We start from the raw sequence: 17,358 nt of genomic DNA, 5'->3' as shown, positions 1-17,358 counted from the left end.
AAGCTGATCACAGCAGCTATTCGGTCGGTGGGGAGGTTTTTTCGATGTGGGTTATACGTACATAGTATGTGTTGTTTCCCTGGAAGATCTATGCATCTATCGACGTTTTCACTTACTGTGGTTCGTTACACGTAGTAATCTAAGCAGGTCTCGCGGGAGGCATGCCGGAGTGTAAATAACTTAGCCTTGTCAGTTGATGATGGTGTGCGCTATATATATCAACTAGACTACCGCACATTCATTGGCGTTGATTCTCTTGCGCTGTCAGACGCTGTGAAAGCTAACCAACGAGTGTTTCGCGAGGGCCCTTGTCACCCCCGTCGACGGGTAGGTTCGGGGGTACTCCGAAGGGCGGAGTGTAATAGAATAAGTGATATTAGAAAGTGCTGGGACCGTAACTGCAGGGACCCCTAATCAGGCACACTAGACTACCCGCGGTGTGGAAGGTTGAAGACAGGAAGGTTGATCATCAGGCGTTGGCCCACACTCTGAAACTCTTGTTAACTAGGTGATGTCACCTTAAATACATGACTCTTTTGTTACATGAGAATAGATCGAAGAGAAGGCTACCTTTTTGATATCGGAACCCAGTGAGAAGTTTACACTTGGTATTCACGATCCTGTCTCCGACTTGTATCTACCAACTATAGGGTCGATCGAACATTTCGTGGCATAGCGAAGCCCACATTCCTTGCATCAAGAGAGCTCATGTTGTGCCAGATTTTAAAGAACATCAAACGCGTTCTCAAACTGTATCGGACAACACTAAGGTCCTTCCTTGTACGGACGAGTGATAGTTCGTGATCACAGAATATATTACCTCCCAGCACGTGAGGTGAGATGCAGGTGCTACATGTCCATTGAGTGTAGGATAGCCCAACTGTTCCGAGTGCGAGACTAAATGAAAGTTTTTCTTCCTCACCCCTACCTACTATAATCTCCCGCCAATAGCCAGATAATTAGTATAGCAAAACAGAATTAACAAATTGCAAAATACCATTAACCTTCCATGGGGAGCTGATCATATTTGCGTACCCTGCAGTTCAAGTCTGCCTTTGTCCGATTTTAAATTTTTGTTGTTGTTTTGCCCTTGCAGTAGGGTGGCCTCGCTGCTCACAACCATCGAAAATAGCAGATATGAGTGGTGGTTTTTGAAAAAAGTGATTCGATAGTGAATAAATATTTTTTTCTCAACAGGCCTACTAAGCCTTGCAAGGAATACAGACCTACATACACTACCTACACATCCAATACACATTGGTACGAATCTAGCCCAAACATAGATAATTTCTTCAAGAAAGCGGAGTATTTATCGGGGAAGGTTTCCCCTGCTCTCGGCGGGAAAGAAGGTGATATACTAGAACTTCCTCAAAGCAGAACCTTCCAAATTCCCAAACCTTGCATCTCTAACTTTGCCTCCTACTCTTCAGCTCACACAGCCTTTGTCCTTCGCTCAAACCTCCTAATCAGTCACACTTTGGCGCCACACGCCACAACAATGTCAAACAGTGCAGAAGCCTCGGCTGCTAGTGGTTCCGGCACTACTCCCCACCCTCCCTCGGCTTCCACCGCTGAGAATTCTCAAGGTGGCCCTAAGAAGATTAATCTTAACCACTCAATCTTCTTCGAAGACCTCTGCCTCCTCCGTCCACCTGGCCTTCCTATAATCGAAGACTTTAACCATACAGATGCTGTAGTGTTTCGCTATGGGGATTACCAACCTGAGCCTGATAAGAGAACAAAGAGCAGATCTGCATCTCATGGCTTTGCTGATGTTAAAGTAAATATTATTGACGGGCGCATGGTCGAGGAGTCTGCAACCGATCCAAAAGACAGCAGAGTATCCACCAAAACGGGCATTCCTGAGCCTCCTCAGGCTACATATGAGATAATTCCCTTGGCTAGAATGACAAATGTCGCGACCACTGATGATGGGAACAACTTCTGGCTGAAGAAAGATGGCCCGGCTCATGTGCAGATTCCGTAAGTGCCCAATCCCCATTTATGTTTTACCGAACATCACCATTCGCTAATATGCCCTTGTTTGTGATCTTAGTTATATTCAAAACTTTGCTCAAGATAACATTCAAGTATGCTCCCCTCCCCTACAATCATGCCAGGGGTTTTCCCTCCCCTTAGAACCCAGACTAACACCCAGGCTCCGGATCAGAAACTGTTCGATCTCTCCTCCGATGTTCAATACGACCCCGATGTATTCAGAACATACGGGGCGCGCCCACTCATCAACGCTGTAAAAGTTCAAGTTGGGAATACCTCTCATAATATCTTCGTCGGACTACCCTATCTGGGGTGCGGGCCAGAGAACGATAGAAATGAGAGTGATAGCTTTCCCCAAGATGAGATTGAGAATGGCTTGACACTCCCCTATTATAGAGGTTGTCCAGGGGGGGCAGAAAAAACAGGCTGCGGGCTGCGTGTCTGGCAGTCATGGCATATCCTCTTCGACAATACCAGACTCGCCCTCATTAAATCCCCTCACTCCCCGCTCTCTATGCGTGCCCCACTCTTCGGTCATCAGGCTACTATGGGCCCTTTGCACGCACTTGCGTTGATCATCGGTAACCAGCTCCTGCATGAAGTACAACCGCTGGAGGTACTCAGCACGGCCGTAAAGAAACAAATTTCGGATCTGGGTGCAAAGCTGAGCGCGCATGCCTCACTGAACCTCAGTGAGATCACTCCGGAGGTGAAACAAATATACCAGTGTGCGAAAAAGGACTCTATTGTCCTCATTCAAGAGCATCTCTTGAACGTAGAGACAATTATCACAGTTGTGGGGGAGCAATCAAAGATCCTTCAGGCCCTGGCAACTATCACCACTAGCCAACAACTTCCCCACTTGAGACCGACCTTCACCAACGCCGTACCATTAACGCATTTTGACGCCCAGGGCGAGCAGCTGAGATATACACGGGGGATATTCGAGCAGTTGATTACGGGAAGGGAAAGGCTGTTGGCTGATATGGAAAAGTTGCAGAATGAGCTGCGGGGTGAGCTACGGATGGTCCGAGATACAATGCAGACGGAATCGACACAGAAAACTAGCGTGCAGATGAAAAATCTTTTAGCAAGGCAGGGACAGACTGTATCGGTCTTTGCGGTTATAACGGCTATATTTCTCCCGCTGGGGTTCTTTGCTCAGGTAGGTGATGGTGACTTAATGCCTCTGCTTTCTCTACCTATGCTGATAAAACGGTGGTCTAGTACCTAGGGATGAACAATGATGTATGGTCAGGCATAACCACCCATGAAAAGTTCTGGAGGGTTGCGGGACCAATCACAGTGTTTGTGACGGCATTGCTGAGTTACTTCATGTTCCGGAACGACGACGATATCAAACGTGATATTATGAGGATCACGCCTTGGGAAATCAACTGGGAACACGGTGAAAAGACACCGAGACAAGTTCCAGCAATGACGGGGGCAGGACCAGTGCAGAATGAGAAGTCAAGTAAGGTGCCCGGTCAAGCGACCGGCGGGGAAACCAAATCGCACCAAAAAAGGCTAAATAAATCCAAGAGCTCTTCCACCCCTACCAATTCAGCATCACGGGGAAACGGCACCCTCAATTCCGGCGTAGTAGCTGAGGGGGACGACAGGATCGCCACGGGACCAGGACGAGGGAGCACTCAGCCACAGGCGGCCGGAGGTTCCGGAAACATCGATCAACTGACCAATGGGGGTCAGGAAAACAGCGCCGCACCCCTCATCGGTATAGTAATCGAAGGGGATAATATGACCACCACTGGACCAGGACGAGGCAGCGCCCATCCACAGGCGGCCGGAGGTTCTGGAAACCTCAATCCACCGACCAATGGGGGGCAGGAAAACAGCATCGCACCCTTCACCGGTATAGCATTTGGAGGGGACGACAGGACCGCTACAGGATCACGACAAGGCAGCGCTGACTCACCGGTGACCGGAGGATCAGGAAACCATACGCAACCGGCCGGTGGAGAAAGAAGATGGTATCAAGGAATTCGAATACTGCGTAGATTAAAGGGATCTTCCACCCGTGCCAATTCAATATCGCCGGAAGAAGGCACCGAATCACTCACCAGGCCGTAGTTAAATCGGACGACAGGACCGCCACAGGGTCAAGACAAGCAGCCGACTCACAGGCCGCCGGAGTTTCCGGCAGCCACCAGGCATAACATCAATCATGTGGCGAGGGAACCAGAGAATTGTTATGTCGGACCCGGCACAACGGTATAAGGTGGTATGAATGCGTGTTTTGTTCAATGCTGCCGTATCATTCATCACATTCTTTCTTTCTTTTTCCTAAGGCGTCAAGAGCTGGAGTTTTGTTTTTCATTAGGTAATTGGTATAATATTGTCTGTCCTTCCATTATCTTCCTCTTCGTTATGAAGGGAGGAGCATTAAATGTGGTGGCTGTCGCCAGCTTTTCTTTGTAGCATATATTCTTCTTTTCCATTTGACTGGAGCATATTTTCTTTCTGCATATGTTATGCCTCAAAGGTTGGATGGGTTTGTTATATCGTGCTTCCCCAGTTTTTCTTTATATTTTTCTTTTTTAATCCGAAAAAACTGCATTCTCTTTACTGAACTGAATTAAACGGAATTAAAGGTCGAGAAGTAAACTAAGCGAATAAAATCGATTCAAACTGACCCTTCTCAACCTTTCGCGCAGGTCGAGGCGTTGACTTGTGATGCAATTAATGAATTAAAGAAAAAAAAAAAAAAGAAGGCGTTGAGTTGTGCAGGGTTAGGTGTGCAGGGTTAGGTGTGCAGGGTTAGGTGTGCAGGGTTAGGTGTGCAGGGTTAGGTGTTGTAAGCCGGGACGAATTGCCTTAGCAGTAGAGGCCAAACTATTGGATGATAGAAGGAAGATATTGATAGGACTGCTATAGTTTCCAGCTTGATATTGTATCATTGAGGACAGCTTGTCATGCCACCGATTTCTCGCTATAAGTCCACAATTATGCGTAGCGGACGGCAAGGTATCCTGCGTGACAAAGGTGTCCAGGGTTAGACGTTCAGGGTGGGGTGGTCGTCGGTCGTACGAGGCGTTCCACCTACATAAAGAACACGTTCGAATAGATTTGAACAGGTTAATCGACTGAATCGTTAGGTATACTGTCACGGTATCTCGCTAGCCATAGACAGTCCTTGTAGGCGTAGAGCACGCAAAATACTTTATCTCGACATCCACAGTAAAAGCCCACGCCATCCTCTGAAGCTTGAGAATTGCGGTCATAAACACAACTTGGTGTATCAATAGATGGGATTGTAGCTGGATTATATATTTGCTTGATTTAGGCCGTGAAAGGAGTTCAGCTAGCTGCACTGCCACCCCCGACCGCTACGATCCCCGTAAAGAGTGTAGGTATCTACCCGTATAGTAGCATAGTAGTTGGTACTACATGCGGTTAACCATCTACATACGGGGCCAATGATAACAAATACAAGGTAATCCACATATCTCTCTTGAGGTGGCGAACGGTAGAGACCGCGCAGCATGGATATAGATTAAGGATGCTCATCTTTACAAGGGGGGAGATATCGAGCTTTTACTATTACCCACTGGGTGGATAAAACGCACATCGTGTGTCAACTCTCACGCGTTGCTAGGACCTGGAAGCGTCCAGTACTCCATGCAGGAACAGGGACAGGGACAGGAAGAAGTCTTGGCGAACGGTAAGGATTAGCATCTTGATTACATAGATAAGTTCGGATTGAAATTTGCGTGGTTGTTACTATATACGGAGGTATTTGAAGTACGGCGGTAAGACATACTGAAGAGATATGAATAGGAGTTTTGGAAGACCAGCCAGTGCGCCTACTATGAGTGGAAGTGCATCAACTAGCGCATTCCTGGACCAAACACTAGGAAAAGGCGCATGTAAGTGGAGTCTCGATAGACGCAGAGGCTGAGCGGATTCTCCATTAATTTGTCATTTCCGGGGTAGCCCGTTCAGCGTGTAACATGTTAAATGCCCAATCAGTGTTTGTAATGAGACGCCGGTTTGGCGGTATAAACCGGTACGAAACTGAGTAATAATGAAACAGTACAACTCGAGCTTCACGTTGTGGTAGTTATACAAAGACATGATACGCCCTAAATCGATACAAACTAACTGACTATAACTAGGACGGGATACCGTTTTAGGCCACTATTTGCCCCTTCAAAGCAAACATTTGGCCTTGAAACAATTGCCAAAAACCCTAACCCACAAACAAGTTAGATAAATGGTGCTACCGGTTTAAGCTTGTTGGAAAAGGTGGTTAAATCACTAAGTAGTTAGTACTGTTTTGAGGTCCTGATGGTACAATTAGTAAGTACATTGACAGGATGTTTTCACACTAGAGTTTGTATCATTGCAAACACCGTGCTTAATTGTGCTACACCCCCCTGCTAGTCCTTAACGCCCGCAGTAGCACTCAACCCACACGCAAATCCCCAATTCTAAGCGCCCTGGTGATCTGGCACGAACAGAATCTAAAACAGTTTACAGGAGTACGTACGACCGTGAGAAATGTATCATTATCCCATTTTCATTTCCTTTTCCTTGAGTTTTCCTTGCCTTTTCCTTGCCTTTTCCTTGCCTTTTCTTGTGCCCTTTCCTGAACCTTTTCCCACCGTAGAGCGCCCAAGCCCCATTTTTATCCCTTCCCTTAGTGATAGGCGCAAGAATTTCCCAAGTCACGTCTCGTCTTGTATTCTCCAACAGAGTCTTGAAAAACTCGAGATAATGGTCCAGTCTCATCAAAGTCTCACAACTCACCATCATTTAGATCTAGGGGAGTCACACAGAGATGCCAGTTGATTAATGATAGGCGCAATACAGAACAAGACGATACTTGAGAATGTTTTGTCTTTCCTTGCGTGGGTTATAATTACCCTTCAACCGTCAGTTGCTGGCCCCCGATAATATGTAGGCATGGAACTATATGGGGGACCTACTATTTGATATGAAAGAGGAGAAGATCAGTTAGTAAAGCGACACTCAATTTCCCGTTCTCTGGAGGCCAGGATTGAACTGACGGTTTATAGGATAGCAGGTGGTTTCGATGTATAGTGCCAAGTCTCAAGACCTAGGGTTAGGGATATCTGGCCTCCCGGATACCATGGCATCCACCACACAATACCCTCGCAACACCATAAGTACGCCAGACTAACAGGGTACATACTTAGGGCTTGGGGTGCGGGTGGTACGCGTACGTTTGTGGGTGCCAGTTGAGGGCTACGGGGGCTGTACCCTAATTGCCTATTTAACGCGTTACTACTGATGTAGGGCCAAGGATCCGGCAAAGCTTCAGAGTTTATCGAGACTAATAAATGTCAACATAGACCTCAGTTTATTGCCAAGACTGTGAGCTAAAAAGAAAGCAAAAAGAAAGTCAAGCTTCGGGGTATTATTTCTCTAATTTCGCACTAGTTTTCGCTCCATCTTTGGGGGCTGTACTCATGGATGAAGGTTGGCTGCCGCTGGCCGACCGCACAAACTGCTCAACGCACCCACCAAAGCTCCAGTTAAAAGTCACCAACGTTTCTAAAGGACATTAAATTTAGAGCTGTGTTTATTTTTTTCTTTCTTATTGATAAGATCTTTGGTGCATGCGTTAGTTGACAATAATACCAGTTAACCCTAGTGAGGTTACACGGTTCGCGGTAGGCTCTACGGTGTTATTTTCAATGCTGTCGCTGTATGGAGCACCGTAGACTCTGTCAATCGGACTTTCTCCATACTTCTACAGTAATCTTACCACACGCTGTAGTCCTCTACCTATATTTTACGACAAACACTGGATCATGAACGATCACTCGCATTTCGAAAAAGGGCTCTTTCTGTTTTGTCTCTTCTCTGGCTGTCGTTTGTTTTTATCCCGTATTCTTGGTAACATCTCGCGGTGTGCCCCATCACCACAGGTAATGCAAGCCAATTATCTATTTGTTTCGGAACTAGGGCGGAGAGAACCGGTAAGTCGAATGATCTCTGGAACAGTGTGGTCAGCTCAAGTCCTCCAGCTCGAGCATCTATCCTCGCAGTCGGGTTCGCACCATCGCTTCCTCCTGCGTGAATTGAAAAACGGCTGTATCACTCCGCATACCCCCCCCCCCGCGGGGGGGACCATTTCATGTTTAAACTCTTCAAGTATCTCCTTAACCCTAACCCTAACGCAATTAATGGAGTAATCAATCAATCAAACCGCTTACAACACATGTCCACACAAAGAGATATTAGAATGACTCTGAGAACTACAGCTTTTGCAAGTCAAGTCGATGAGCTGCTGTCGCTAGTCCAGCCTAGTCAAGTCGAGCGCTTCCTGCTGACGATTCATCTGTGAGTTCAGCGGGGGAAGGAAAGCTGGCCTTGGAACCTCTCCAAGAAACTATTTTCGAGAGCTTTGTTGAGGTGGGAATGGGACTTGTACAGTGGGGGCTGCGTTCGACGACGGCGAGTGGCGGGTGGTACCACCCCGCCACCAAATTCCATTGCCCTCTGACTGGAATATAAGTGTTCAATGCTGCATTCCCCACTTCTTTTTGCCGTGCCTTGTTTTCTTCCGCTACAAAACAAACGCTGCATGTTGGCACGCCTTCCCCCCCACAGAAACCGCCACGCCCACCACCTCATCCCCACTCCTCCTCGGTTCTGCACGACACTTTATCCCCGCACCGCCGAGCCATCGAACCCTAACCCTGTCGCCCCCTTCCTGCGTAGCTAGACCTCACCTCAGGTCAGCTTCCTCACGAGCCGATAAAGCATTTCCTTCTCGATTCCCGTCCCCGCTATCGACTAGCTCCAGTGTGCTATCTATATCTCCAAACGGTTAAAACTGTGGCGCAGGTGTTGTCACTACCTGTAGTTACTGGGAGAGATCATCATGCAACGTTCTGCACTGTGGTCCGATCAGGGGCGGGTAGTTTGCGCTCGGCGACTGTGGATGTTACGGGCGTCGTCGTCGCTAAGATATTCGGTGTGGTAACGCCGCTCTACGGCTCGGATGCCGCGGCTGACCGGGTTAACCGCGCGGTCGGTGTGTGGCGTACGCGACGTGGGGCAGTGTGGAATACCCGGGTGGGCGGAGGCGGGCACACACAACGCTTCACTGACTTGTCCCCCGCACGCCACACCTGTCTGCGAAGAGCTGGCGACGGCAGGGTCCGCGGAAGGGGTAGAATGCTGGGATGGGGTGTAAGGTCTCCTCTTGTGCTGTGGGGAGGATGCGCCTGTTATGGCCGTGCGGAAGAGACCGGGAGGGAGGCGGGGGGTTGGATAGGCGGGAGTAAGCTGGTACTCGAGTGAGAACGGCCCTTCGTTTGCCATGGCTATCACCTCGGGGATATATTCAAAACCGCGGAGATTGTGATTCCAAGAACGTACACGATATATATCGATCCTGCCTCTATTCCTACACCCGATCAGTTAGAGATGGTTTTAATCCAGCTACCACCCTTAACCAAGTTACGCCAAACTGGGAGCGGGCGGGGGTGAAACGTAGTTACAGAACGAAAAATTGGGGTTCTATTGATGCCGAATTAGACAAATCTGGGATTTTAATTACTCTAAGCTAGTTCATGACGGAATGTGATGGAATTTGTGCCCGACAGAATGCTAATTCGTTAGAATACCTTAGGTTCAACCTAATTGACATTATAACCGCATGGGAAATTTAAAATATTATCGATAAATTCCCAATATAGTCACCTTTCATCAACCACAGAGCCAGAATATGTAGTGATATCATTTTTCTGGAAGGATTTAGATTGTATATCGATATATCGCTATAGTACAATTCTTCAAACTTGTAGATTAAATCATATTTTTGGCATTTGGATACAGGTAGGATTGACGCAGTATTTGATTAATATTCTCGTTTATGTCGGAATTTGACACAATCCGGTATTGCAACCTGTATTAGTCTAGGATCAGTGTCAGCTCAATAAATACCAACTCTACGAAATCGCATCACCTTTTTTCGTACAATCGATATGTAGCTAGCTGCGGGTGAACAGAACCGATGAACTGGGCTTTGGCTATGGAGGCCCGGGTGTTAGATATAAACGAAGAGGTGCGAGGCGATTGCGGCGGGCGTGAAAAGGCGGAGGACCCGGGAGAGCTGGAGGAGTCGGAGGAGCTGGAGGGGCGAGCTGCTGGGTTCGGGGGTCTCGGAAGCTATCACCCGGGTTCATGAGCTGCTTGACTCACTCCCGTATCTCAAGCTACCCTCAGAGGTACTTATACCCTAGCTTCCACCCCCGGAATTCAAGTCTGATCCAAAGGCCTACTACCTGCCGCGTCCTGCCCCGATCATAGATCCTACCTCATACCAGCAGCAAAGCTCCAGCCCCTATAGAAGATTATTGAGCTAGAAAAAGAGAAAAAAAGAAGCCACTTTGCAGAGGATTGGGTAATCGAGTGATATCCTATGACCGGCGCCGAGCAAACTGTGGACCTGTATAACCTGCAGGGCAGCTTGTGGGCAACATGCAGGCTTAGAGAAGTTTCTGGTGTCGGTCGTGCCTGGGTGGAGGTGTAGACGTAGGTTCGTAGTTGGGGGATTGCGGGGTGTGCGGGTGCGGGGTATGGGCATGTCCGCCGCGAGGGGGGGATCCCTACGGGGTGCGGTGGGGGCAGCGATGGGAGGACGGTGTGGTGAGCTTGTTCCTGCTGTGAGCACAGTGGTGGGGTTGGGGTGGTTGTTGAAGTGGTGGGGTTGAAGTAGATGGTGCGGTCAAGGTACGGGGAGGGGGGAGGCGGGGAAAGGGGTGCAAGGAGGTAGCTCGGAATGTGCTATATACCTGTTTGCCCGAAACTAGCCTATATACCCCCAAACTCTCAAACTCCCAACAACGATATCCATCTCCTGAAGGAAAGGTCGCCATGAGGCCATTGGTATCCCTACGATACAATCTATTTGGTGTGTAGTGGTACGTAATCCGTGTGAGGAGGATGATTCATGAGTATCGCCAGGTTGATTGAAATACGGCAAGGTATTGTACTCTAGCATGTGAGCTGCATACATGTGGTCTGGGAGCACTAGAGCTAGTCAGAACATCCATTCAAGTGCGAAGAAAACTCAGTGTTGTGCTGTTCTGTGTTTAATGACCCATCGTTTGGGAGAACGATTTTTCAAACACGGTTCTATTTCAAATTTAACCGTACTTGGGATCTAGTTTTACTCAAACCTCGCTGGCAGGTAGACTCCAAGTGAATTAAAGCTCCTAGACATTGTATTCAAGTAATGACAAGATGTGCAGGATGGCGTCAGAAAGTGAAACTGGGTTGAGACGCGAGCAACAGGAGTACCTAGAGCCAGTAGGGCGGGTCTTGCTTTGGTGGACCATCGCCAATCCCAGCTTCCAGCACCCCGATGGCATTGATGCCGAGCCTTTGGTCAAAGTGCAGCAGAGGCTCCAGTATAACTGACATGACTCTCCTCAGTGTCTCCACCACCCAGGACCGGAGTCTCCCCTTTGAGGTCACGTCGCCAATTATCTTAGGGGGTATTGACAATAATGTGAGTAGCAAATGCACCTTGGTCAACGGCTTGGATCGTACTTTTCCCGGTATATTGCCTATCATCATATATATTGGCCAGGTCTTCTTGTCTCCGGAGAAGTTTGTCAGATGCGTGCCGTCGGAGCTGCAGATAATGGGGACAATTGTGGCCCCAGTAGGAAGTCTTTCCTGCGTATTCCACTACCAGTCCACTGTATCCATTTCGGAATAGAGTTGATATCCATCCACGCCGTAAACCCTCTCTGGCCGATAAACCATGCTCGACTTGTTGCAATGTTGACCCAAGAGATACCTCATGCATTCGACCAGATTCCTGTAATATAAGTCGATCATTCTTCCAAAGCCGTCCCCGATGGTTCCATATTGAAAGTTAGGTATGGAGCCCGTCATTTTGTCAAGCTGGTTCTGGAAAGTATAAGCGGACTGAAAGAAATGCAGGTTCTTTGTCGTCTTGTGCAACCCCTTATTGAAGTAGGCGTTAATTGATGTAGAGGTCAGCTTGTTCTCGATAAAGAAATGAACCAATCTCCATTCCGCTGTGTCTTTGAACGGTATTCAAGGCTTCCAATTGTATTCCATATAGTCCCGATGTAATGGGGGTCTCTTCTGAGAGGAATAGAATAGGATAGAATAGAGACGGCCATGCAAGATAGACAATCAGGTTGCAGATTATTCAAAGATACAATCGCTAGAACTCAATAATCTTTAAGGGCTCTGCTACCGACAAGAACTTGGTTTTCTTTCTGATGAATACTGGAGAGAACAGGACTGAAGGGCGAGAATGAACCTGAGTACTTATACTCCGAAAGGCCTGTATTCTCTGCTTCTAACTCCTTACTCAGTTCCGGTGAAACCTTTCCTCGGTCCAGGAAACAATACCACCGCTACCCCACGTTTCTCTAAGCATCAGCAGGTGTTTCCGATACCCAAGGCAACCACCCTTTGTCAAAGCCTTTGTAACACCTGCAGCCTTGGTTGCCGCACAACTGGGGCCTGCATGAATGAGCTACCGCTTAAGTGTAAGCTTAATCATTGCTGTAGAGCTTTCGCTTAATGTAGACTTCCATCGCACAGTCCTTGCCCTTCGGTGGACTTTAGAATGCTTAGAGGATACAGAGGATTACCGGACAATCAGAGCTTCACTCTGGCCAGTCTGCTAATCATTGACGAGGCATAGACTCGTCAGTTATTGCTCTCATGAATAGATCCCCTTCCTATTGCCCGGCATGTAGTTACTCTAACAGCTGGTAGCTAACCACACTGCCGGTACTTGCATATCACCATGCAACTAGCTTCTAACAATAATTCTCAGCATGTAACCGGGCCCTATGTGTACTCATACACCAGGCAGTTGAAATGGCTTCGTTACACCCGATAGCTTTGGACCCGTCCTAGTATTTATCCACTATTGGGTAGGTATGTTGTGACCCTTTCATTATCGTCAGCTTGCTCTGAGATCGGGGGGGTGATCGCCGCAGCGCTACCATTGTCGGAGTCAGCATCAAAGTCGGGTTCCACCTCAGAGTCAGCTTCTGAGTCTGTAGAATCGTCTGAGCCATCAAATACTAGAGTAAGCGTACCAGGCCCGGTATCTGGCAGCGTAGTTCCGCCTTCTAAATCCTCGTCCTCAGGTACATCGTCACCGCCATGATGCCGGTGAATGTATCTTGCAAGATCTCCCGCGCGATGGTAATAGCTTGGGCACAGGGGGCAAGGTATGGATCATTTCCACTTTCTTGATCAGTCGTGATGGTCTTTTGGTTTATCGTGCGGATGTTTTGCTTCGTCATGTGCCTCATTCTCGCCTTCACTGGCACTGGTATCGAGTGGGTTTATACTGCTGGAATTCTGACTGAGCAAAATCACGACTGTAGCACAGACCAACGATCATTTCCTCGGGGTAGTCAGCCACGAGCCAAGCTTTGCCAAGCAAATGCTACCTGACATTATTTATCACAACATCGTCTGACCTCACCACCAACAGTTGCAAACCTCCATCAAAGTACTCGTGTTGGTTCATTCATTAACCTAATCCAGCGAGGATGAGCCTTTATTTGTCATCCCCTCCCTTGTGTATATGGTTAGGCGTTACGAGTTGCCGATTCCAGACCACCCTTACGATGGTAATTTGCACAGTCTTTGTTCTATATAAGGGTCTAATATCCTGTTGCTTTCCCGGAGTCTATCCTCCTGAAAGCATCCACCAACGGTCAACTATCTTTTAATCAACTTGCTAACACAACTGACTACAATATTGGGAACTCGGTCGGGTAAAAACAAGTCGGCATTAGCACAAGCAGGAAGGTCATCCCCGAAGAAAAGATTAGATGGGGCCGATAAGGAGGGCCCCTGAGTTTTCTCGATGAGCAGAACAGCGTGCATAGCAGAGGTAAGATTTCTATCAAGTTCTATATCTCTCGCCCTCTGAAGCCTGCTAGCGGTATTCGAAAAAGAGCAGATTTACTGGCACTGAAGTTAAGTCCTTGCTCGGCATTACGCCGGCCCAATGGTGGCATGTGTTGGAAGTTGTGCACAACTATTTTGTCAAAAACGTGATTGCCAGCAGAAATATCGCAACAGAGGAGCAATGGGGTGAGACCGTGATACTCCTGCTCAGCTATCCGCCCTGAAAAAATTTCAGACATTGCTTCAACAGCCGGAGCAAGATTGCACCTTACAAGGGGCCTTGATCCAAGTCTTTGTGAACAGTACACTCTATAATCTTGCCAAATATAAGTCTGCTGAGGATAGAGATAAGTTCTCTGGGGTACTCAAAGAGAAGGAGCATGCGGCGAAGTCAGAGAAGGCGAAAGCAGCAAAGAAGAATGAGACCAAGGGGAAGGCAACCGAGACAAAAGGCAAGGGTAAGCAATGCGAGATGGCGCCAACTCGCAATTCAACAAAGAGGAGCAAGCAGGCTCAGGCGTCTCTGCCCGATGAGGAGGACAAGGTCTACCCTGAAATTGACAAATTTGCCTCGTCGGAAGACGAAGCGGAGACGCCGAGGGACAAGGCAGACATCGGAGATGATACGGATAATGAAAATACTTCTGAGGAAGCTGACAAGCCCTTCTCGGTGAAGACCCGCAAGGTCGAAAGGGCAACATATCTTACTGATTGGCCTATCGGCATTTCGCATTGTTTCCCCTCCAGATACCTCTTTGAGCGACTCGGAGGGGCGAAGTTGGAACTACGCCGGAAGCCTTGGAAAATGCGTAATTGGACTCCAAGAACATTTGATGGGCATCCTTACCCGACCTTTAGTTAACTTCCTGGTCCGTATCTATCGGAGGTCGTGAGAATAGTCAGGGGAGTACAACTAGACCCTGAAACCCACGGCTGTGCTTCTGACTTGCCACACCCCACGATATGCCATTTGGTTGGGTCTCTTGTCTTCTATGAGAAGTTTTCCAAGACCGCATCGGGTCAATATTGTGTTTACCAACCGCTACCTGAACAAATTATCTTCCTACAGTCGGACAAAGATGTCAGAGTATGGCTCAATGCTTGTAGAGTTGAATAGCGACTGAGACAATTGGTCGTTGATAATGAAAGCGATAAGAATTGCAGGTAGACTCCACCGCCGCTATTATTCCCCTACTTTCATGGTGACTGAGAGGTTCTGATAGACAATCAGTTGCGGATTGAGTGGAGAGTGTCGGGCATCAAGGCTGAGAAGATAGGAACATGTTGGGGGAAACCGACGAAGAGGGAGAGAAGTGAGATTGTGGAGGTGAGTGACGATGACGATAAGGATGCTGATGAGGATGCTGACAACGACATCGACGACGATGCTGATGACGACAACGAAGGCGAGAGTGAAGGTGGAGGGTCGACTTGATGTGAAAAGCCCAGAGGAGAGAACACCGGAGTAGGCAGCTCGAGCAAGGGGGGTCCGAAACGTAAGGCAGGGGATAGCTCGAGCAAGACAGGGGATAGTTCGAGCAAGACGGCGCAGAAAGACGAAATTGATGGCGACGACAAACACGAATAGTACAAGGAGAATGATGATGTTGACAATGAGGAAGAAGAAGAGGAGAAGGGTGAGGAAGAAGAGGAAGCAGTAGAGGAGGGAGATGCCCCAAGGAGAAAGAAGACAAACACACTCAGACCCAAGATGCCGGTCAAGACGTCACCATCAAAGACACTCAAGCCCAAGACATTGGCCAAGACGCCATCATAAAAGAAAACCGGCCCAAAGACCCCAGCCAAAACATCTGCTCAGACTACTTTTGCCCAGCGAAGAGTTAAAAAGTCGAGAGCATAAGTTGGACTAAATTCCGTGCCAGTAGTACATTTTCTCCTAATGCTGCTAATGTGGTCAATACGTTAGCCACCACTTGTTCGATAAGCCTGCTGAGAGTCTGCCTTATGAGTCTGAGCTGGAGGAAGAGAAAGGGGACTTAATGTCAGAGTACAAAGGCCGAGTTACTGGTTCGCAAGCTGACAGCGCTGCGGAGTCTGAAAGAACTGCGCAAGAAGAGATGCCCAGTAGAGAGCCTGTCGGGAAAGGTAGTTACGTTAATGGTAGCCCTGATCAGGGTATTCCTCCTGGCAGGTGTGGGGACGAGTCAATCGATATAGAGGTGGGTTACCTTACCGACGCATCGGCCAGTTCATATAACGTGGGTCTATAGGCAAGGAACTATAATGCCAAGGAATACAACCGAGGTAAGAGTGTAGTAGAAGATATTCGTGACTATGGACTATGGGGCGGCTCTTGTTCGATCTGACAATCAAACTGAACCCTGTGATGTAGCGTAGAACAAGAATACTATTCGTGGAGTAGAATATAGAAGAAGAAGAAGAAGAAGAATCTCATATTGCTTAGAAGCCGAAGCTTATCGCACACCTAACTACCCGACTATAACCTCCACCGACTAACCCGAAGCCAAAACAAAGTACAAAATCTAACTACCGCAGCTACGAGAACTACGTACATCATAAGAAAAACACCGCACGAAGAGGGCGCGAATAACAAGTGGTACAGGTAAGCAGAATCTAAGCGACAACAAAGAAACCTCTCCGTAGTAAGAAAGAACCCCAGACTTCTCCGTCAACTACATTAGCGAGCACAATCCGAAACATGGTGTTCAACCGAAACGGTATCATTACCAACGTCCCCGGTGTCATATCTGTGGACGAACCTTAACAGGACTGGGAAACCACGCGCACGAAGGCAGGAAAGGCCAACTGCAACAGCGTCAGGGGTGAAAGCGAGGGGGGGTGGGTCGAATATGGGTCCTCGGGTATCTGGTTGTCAGGCAGCGAGGAATTGAGGAGTGGTGACCGGTTGGTCAGTTAAAGAGTGGTGGGGTCGTCGGTCCCTGGAGCAACGGCTAAAGACTGTGCCCGAGTCGTGTTTTGAAGTGGTGTCCTCTGGAGGGGACATGCAAAAAGGGTTTGAGTCTGAGACTCAGTATGTATGGGGGTCGCAATCGAAAGTGCCGACCGTATTGTGAGGGTTGGTCTCGGAGACCGGTTGGGTTGGGGTGAGGGGAGCGGGCCGCCTCGGTTAAGAAAGGGTTGCCTGGTTAAGGCCGAAAAAGAGGGGTAAGGTCATGGGACCTCGGGTAAAAATTTGACGATAGTTTCGCGACCGAAGGTTCGCTAACTTCGCGGGCTGTCGAGCGCTTTGGTAGTAGGTTCTCGCTGATAGAGATTACTGACAGTGTGCGTACCCGACGTGTGGGATCACTCGTGCGATGAGTGAAAGTAAGGAGGGGCGAGGGCGGCTTTCGAGAGTAGCCGCTATTTTGGCGAGGGGTGAACGGTGGACGCATCCCGTGAGGGCACCGAACGAACAAAGAATGGGGGGTGTCGAGCGAGGGAAGTTCAGGGTCCGAA

The 17,358-nt window shown here is 48.4% G+C and overlaps 5 protein-coding genes across 5 annotated transcripts; 3 read left to right on the top strand and 2 right to left on the bottom strand.

Annotated features, from left to right (window-relative positions):
- Window positions 1-1,498: 1,498 nt before the first annotated feature.
- H6S33_006978 (uncharacterized protein) lies at window positions 1,499-4,089 on the top strand (the record flags this gene model as incomplete). Its single annotated transcript, XM_044838498.1, has 4 exons — window positions 1,499-1,983; window positions 2,057-2,090; window positions 2,159-3,163; window positions 3,226-4,089. The coding sequence occupies 4 exons, from the start codon at window positions 1,499-1,501 to the stop codon at window positions 4,087-4,089; spliced, it is 2,388 nt and encodes a 795-aa protein (XP_044689142.1).
- A 4,809-nt stretch (window positions 4,090-8,898) lies between these two features.
- On the bottom strand, window positions 8,899-9,315 carry H6S33_006977 (uncharacterized protein; the record flags this gene model as incomplete). The annotated part of the gene is made up of 1 exon (XM_044838487.1): window positions 8,899-9,315. One exon carries the CDS (start codon window positions 9,313-9,315, stop codon window positions 8,899-8,901), a length of 417 nt encoding a protein of 138 aa, XP_044689141.1.
- Window positions 9,316-10,009: 694 nt separating this feature from the next.
- Window positions 10,010-10,183, top strand: H6S33_006976 (uncharacterized protein; the record flags this gene model as incomplete). The annotated part of the gene is made up of 1 exon (XM_044838476.1): window positions 10,010-10,183. One exon carries the CDS (start codon window positions 10,010-10,012, stop codon window positions 10,181-10,183), a length of 174 nt encoding a protein of 57 aa, XP_044689140.1.
- A 1,115-nt stretch (window positions 10,184-11,298) lies between these two features.
- Window positions 11,299-11,901, bottom strand: H6S33_006975 (uncharacterized protein; the record flags this gene model as incomplete). Its single annotated transcript, XM_044838465.1, has 2 exons — window positions 11,299-11,691; window positions 11,767-11,901. The coding sequence occupies 2 exons, from the start codon at window positions 11,899-11,901 to the stop codon at window positions 11,299-11,301; spliced, it is 528 nt and encodes a 175-aa protein (XP_044689139.1).
- Window positions 11,902-13,873: 1,972 nt separating this feature from the next.
- H6S33_006974 (uncharacterized protein) lies at window positions 13,874-16,148 on the top strand (the record flags this gene model as incomplete). The annotated part of the gene is made up of 6 exons (XM_044838454.1): window positions 13,874-13,900; window positions 13,950-14,111; window positions 14,168-14,726; window positions 15,141-15,335; window positions 15,540-15,642; window positions 15,845-16,148. 6 exons carry the CDS (start codon window positions 13,874-13,876, stop codon window positions 16,146-16,148), a joined length of 1,350 nt encoding a protein of 449 aa, XP_044689138.1.
- Between the last annotated feature and the right edge of the window lie 1,210 nt (window positions 16,149-17,358).

Source organism: Morchella sextelata (assembly GCF_020137385.1).
Source record: "Morchella sextelata strain SCLS chromosome Unknown scls_22, whole genome shotgun sequence".
Classification (NCBI taxonomy): domain Eukaryota; kingdom Fungi; phylum Ascomycota; class Pezizomycetes; order Pezizales; family Morchellaceae; genus Morchella; species Morchella sextelata.
The sequence above is the reverse complement of the archived record's forward strand: the minus strand, read 5'-3'. Positions and strand labels throughout refer to the sequence as shown.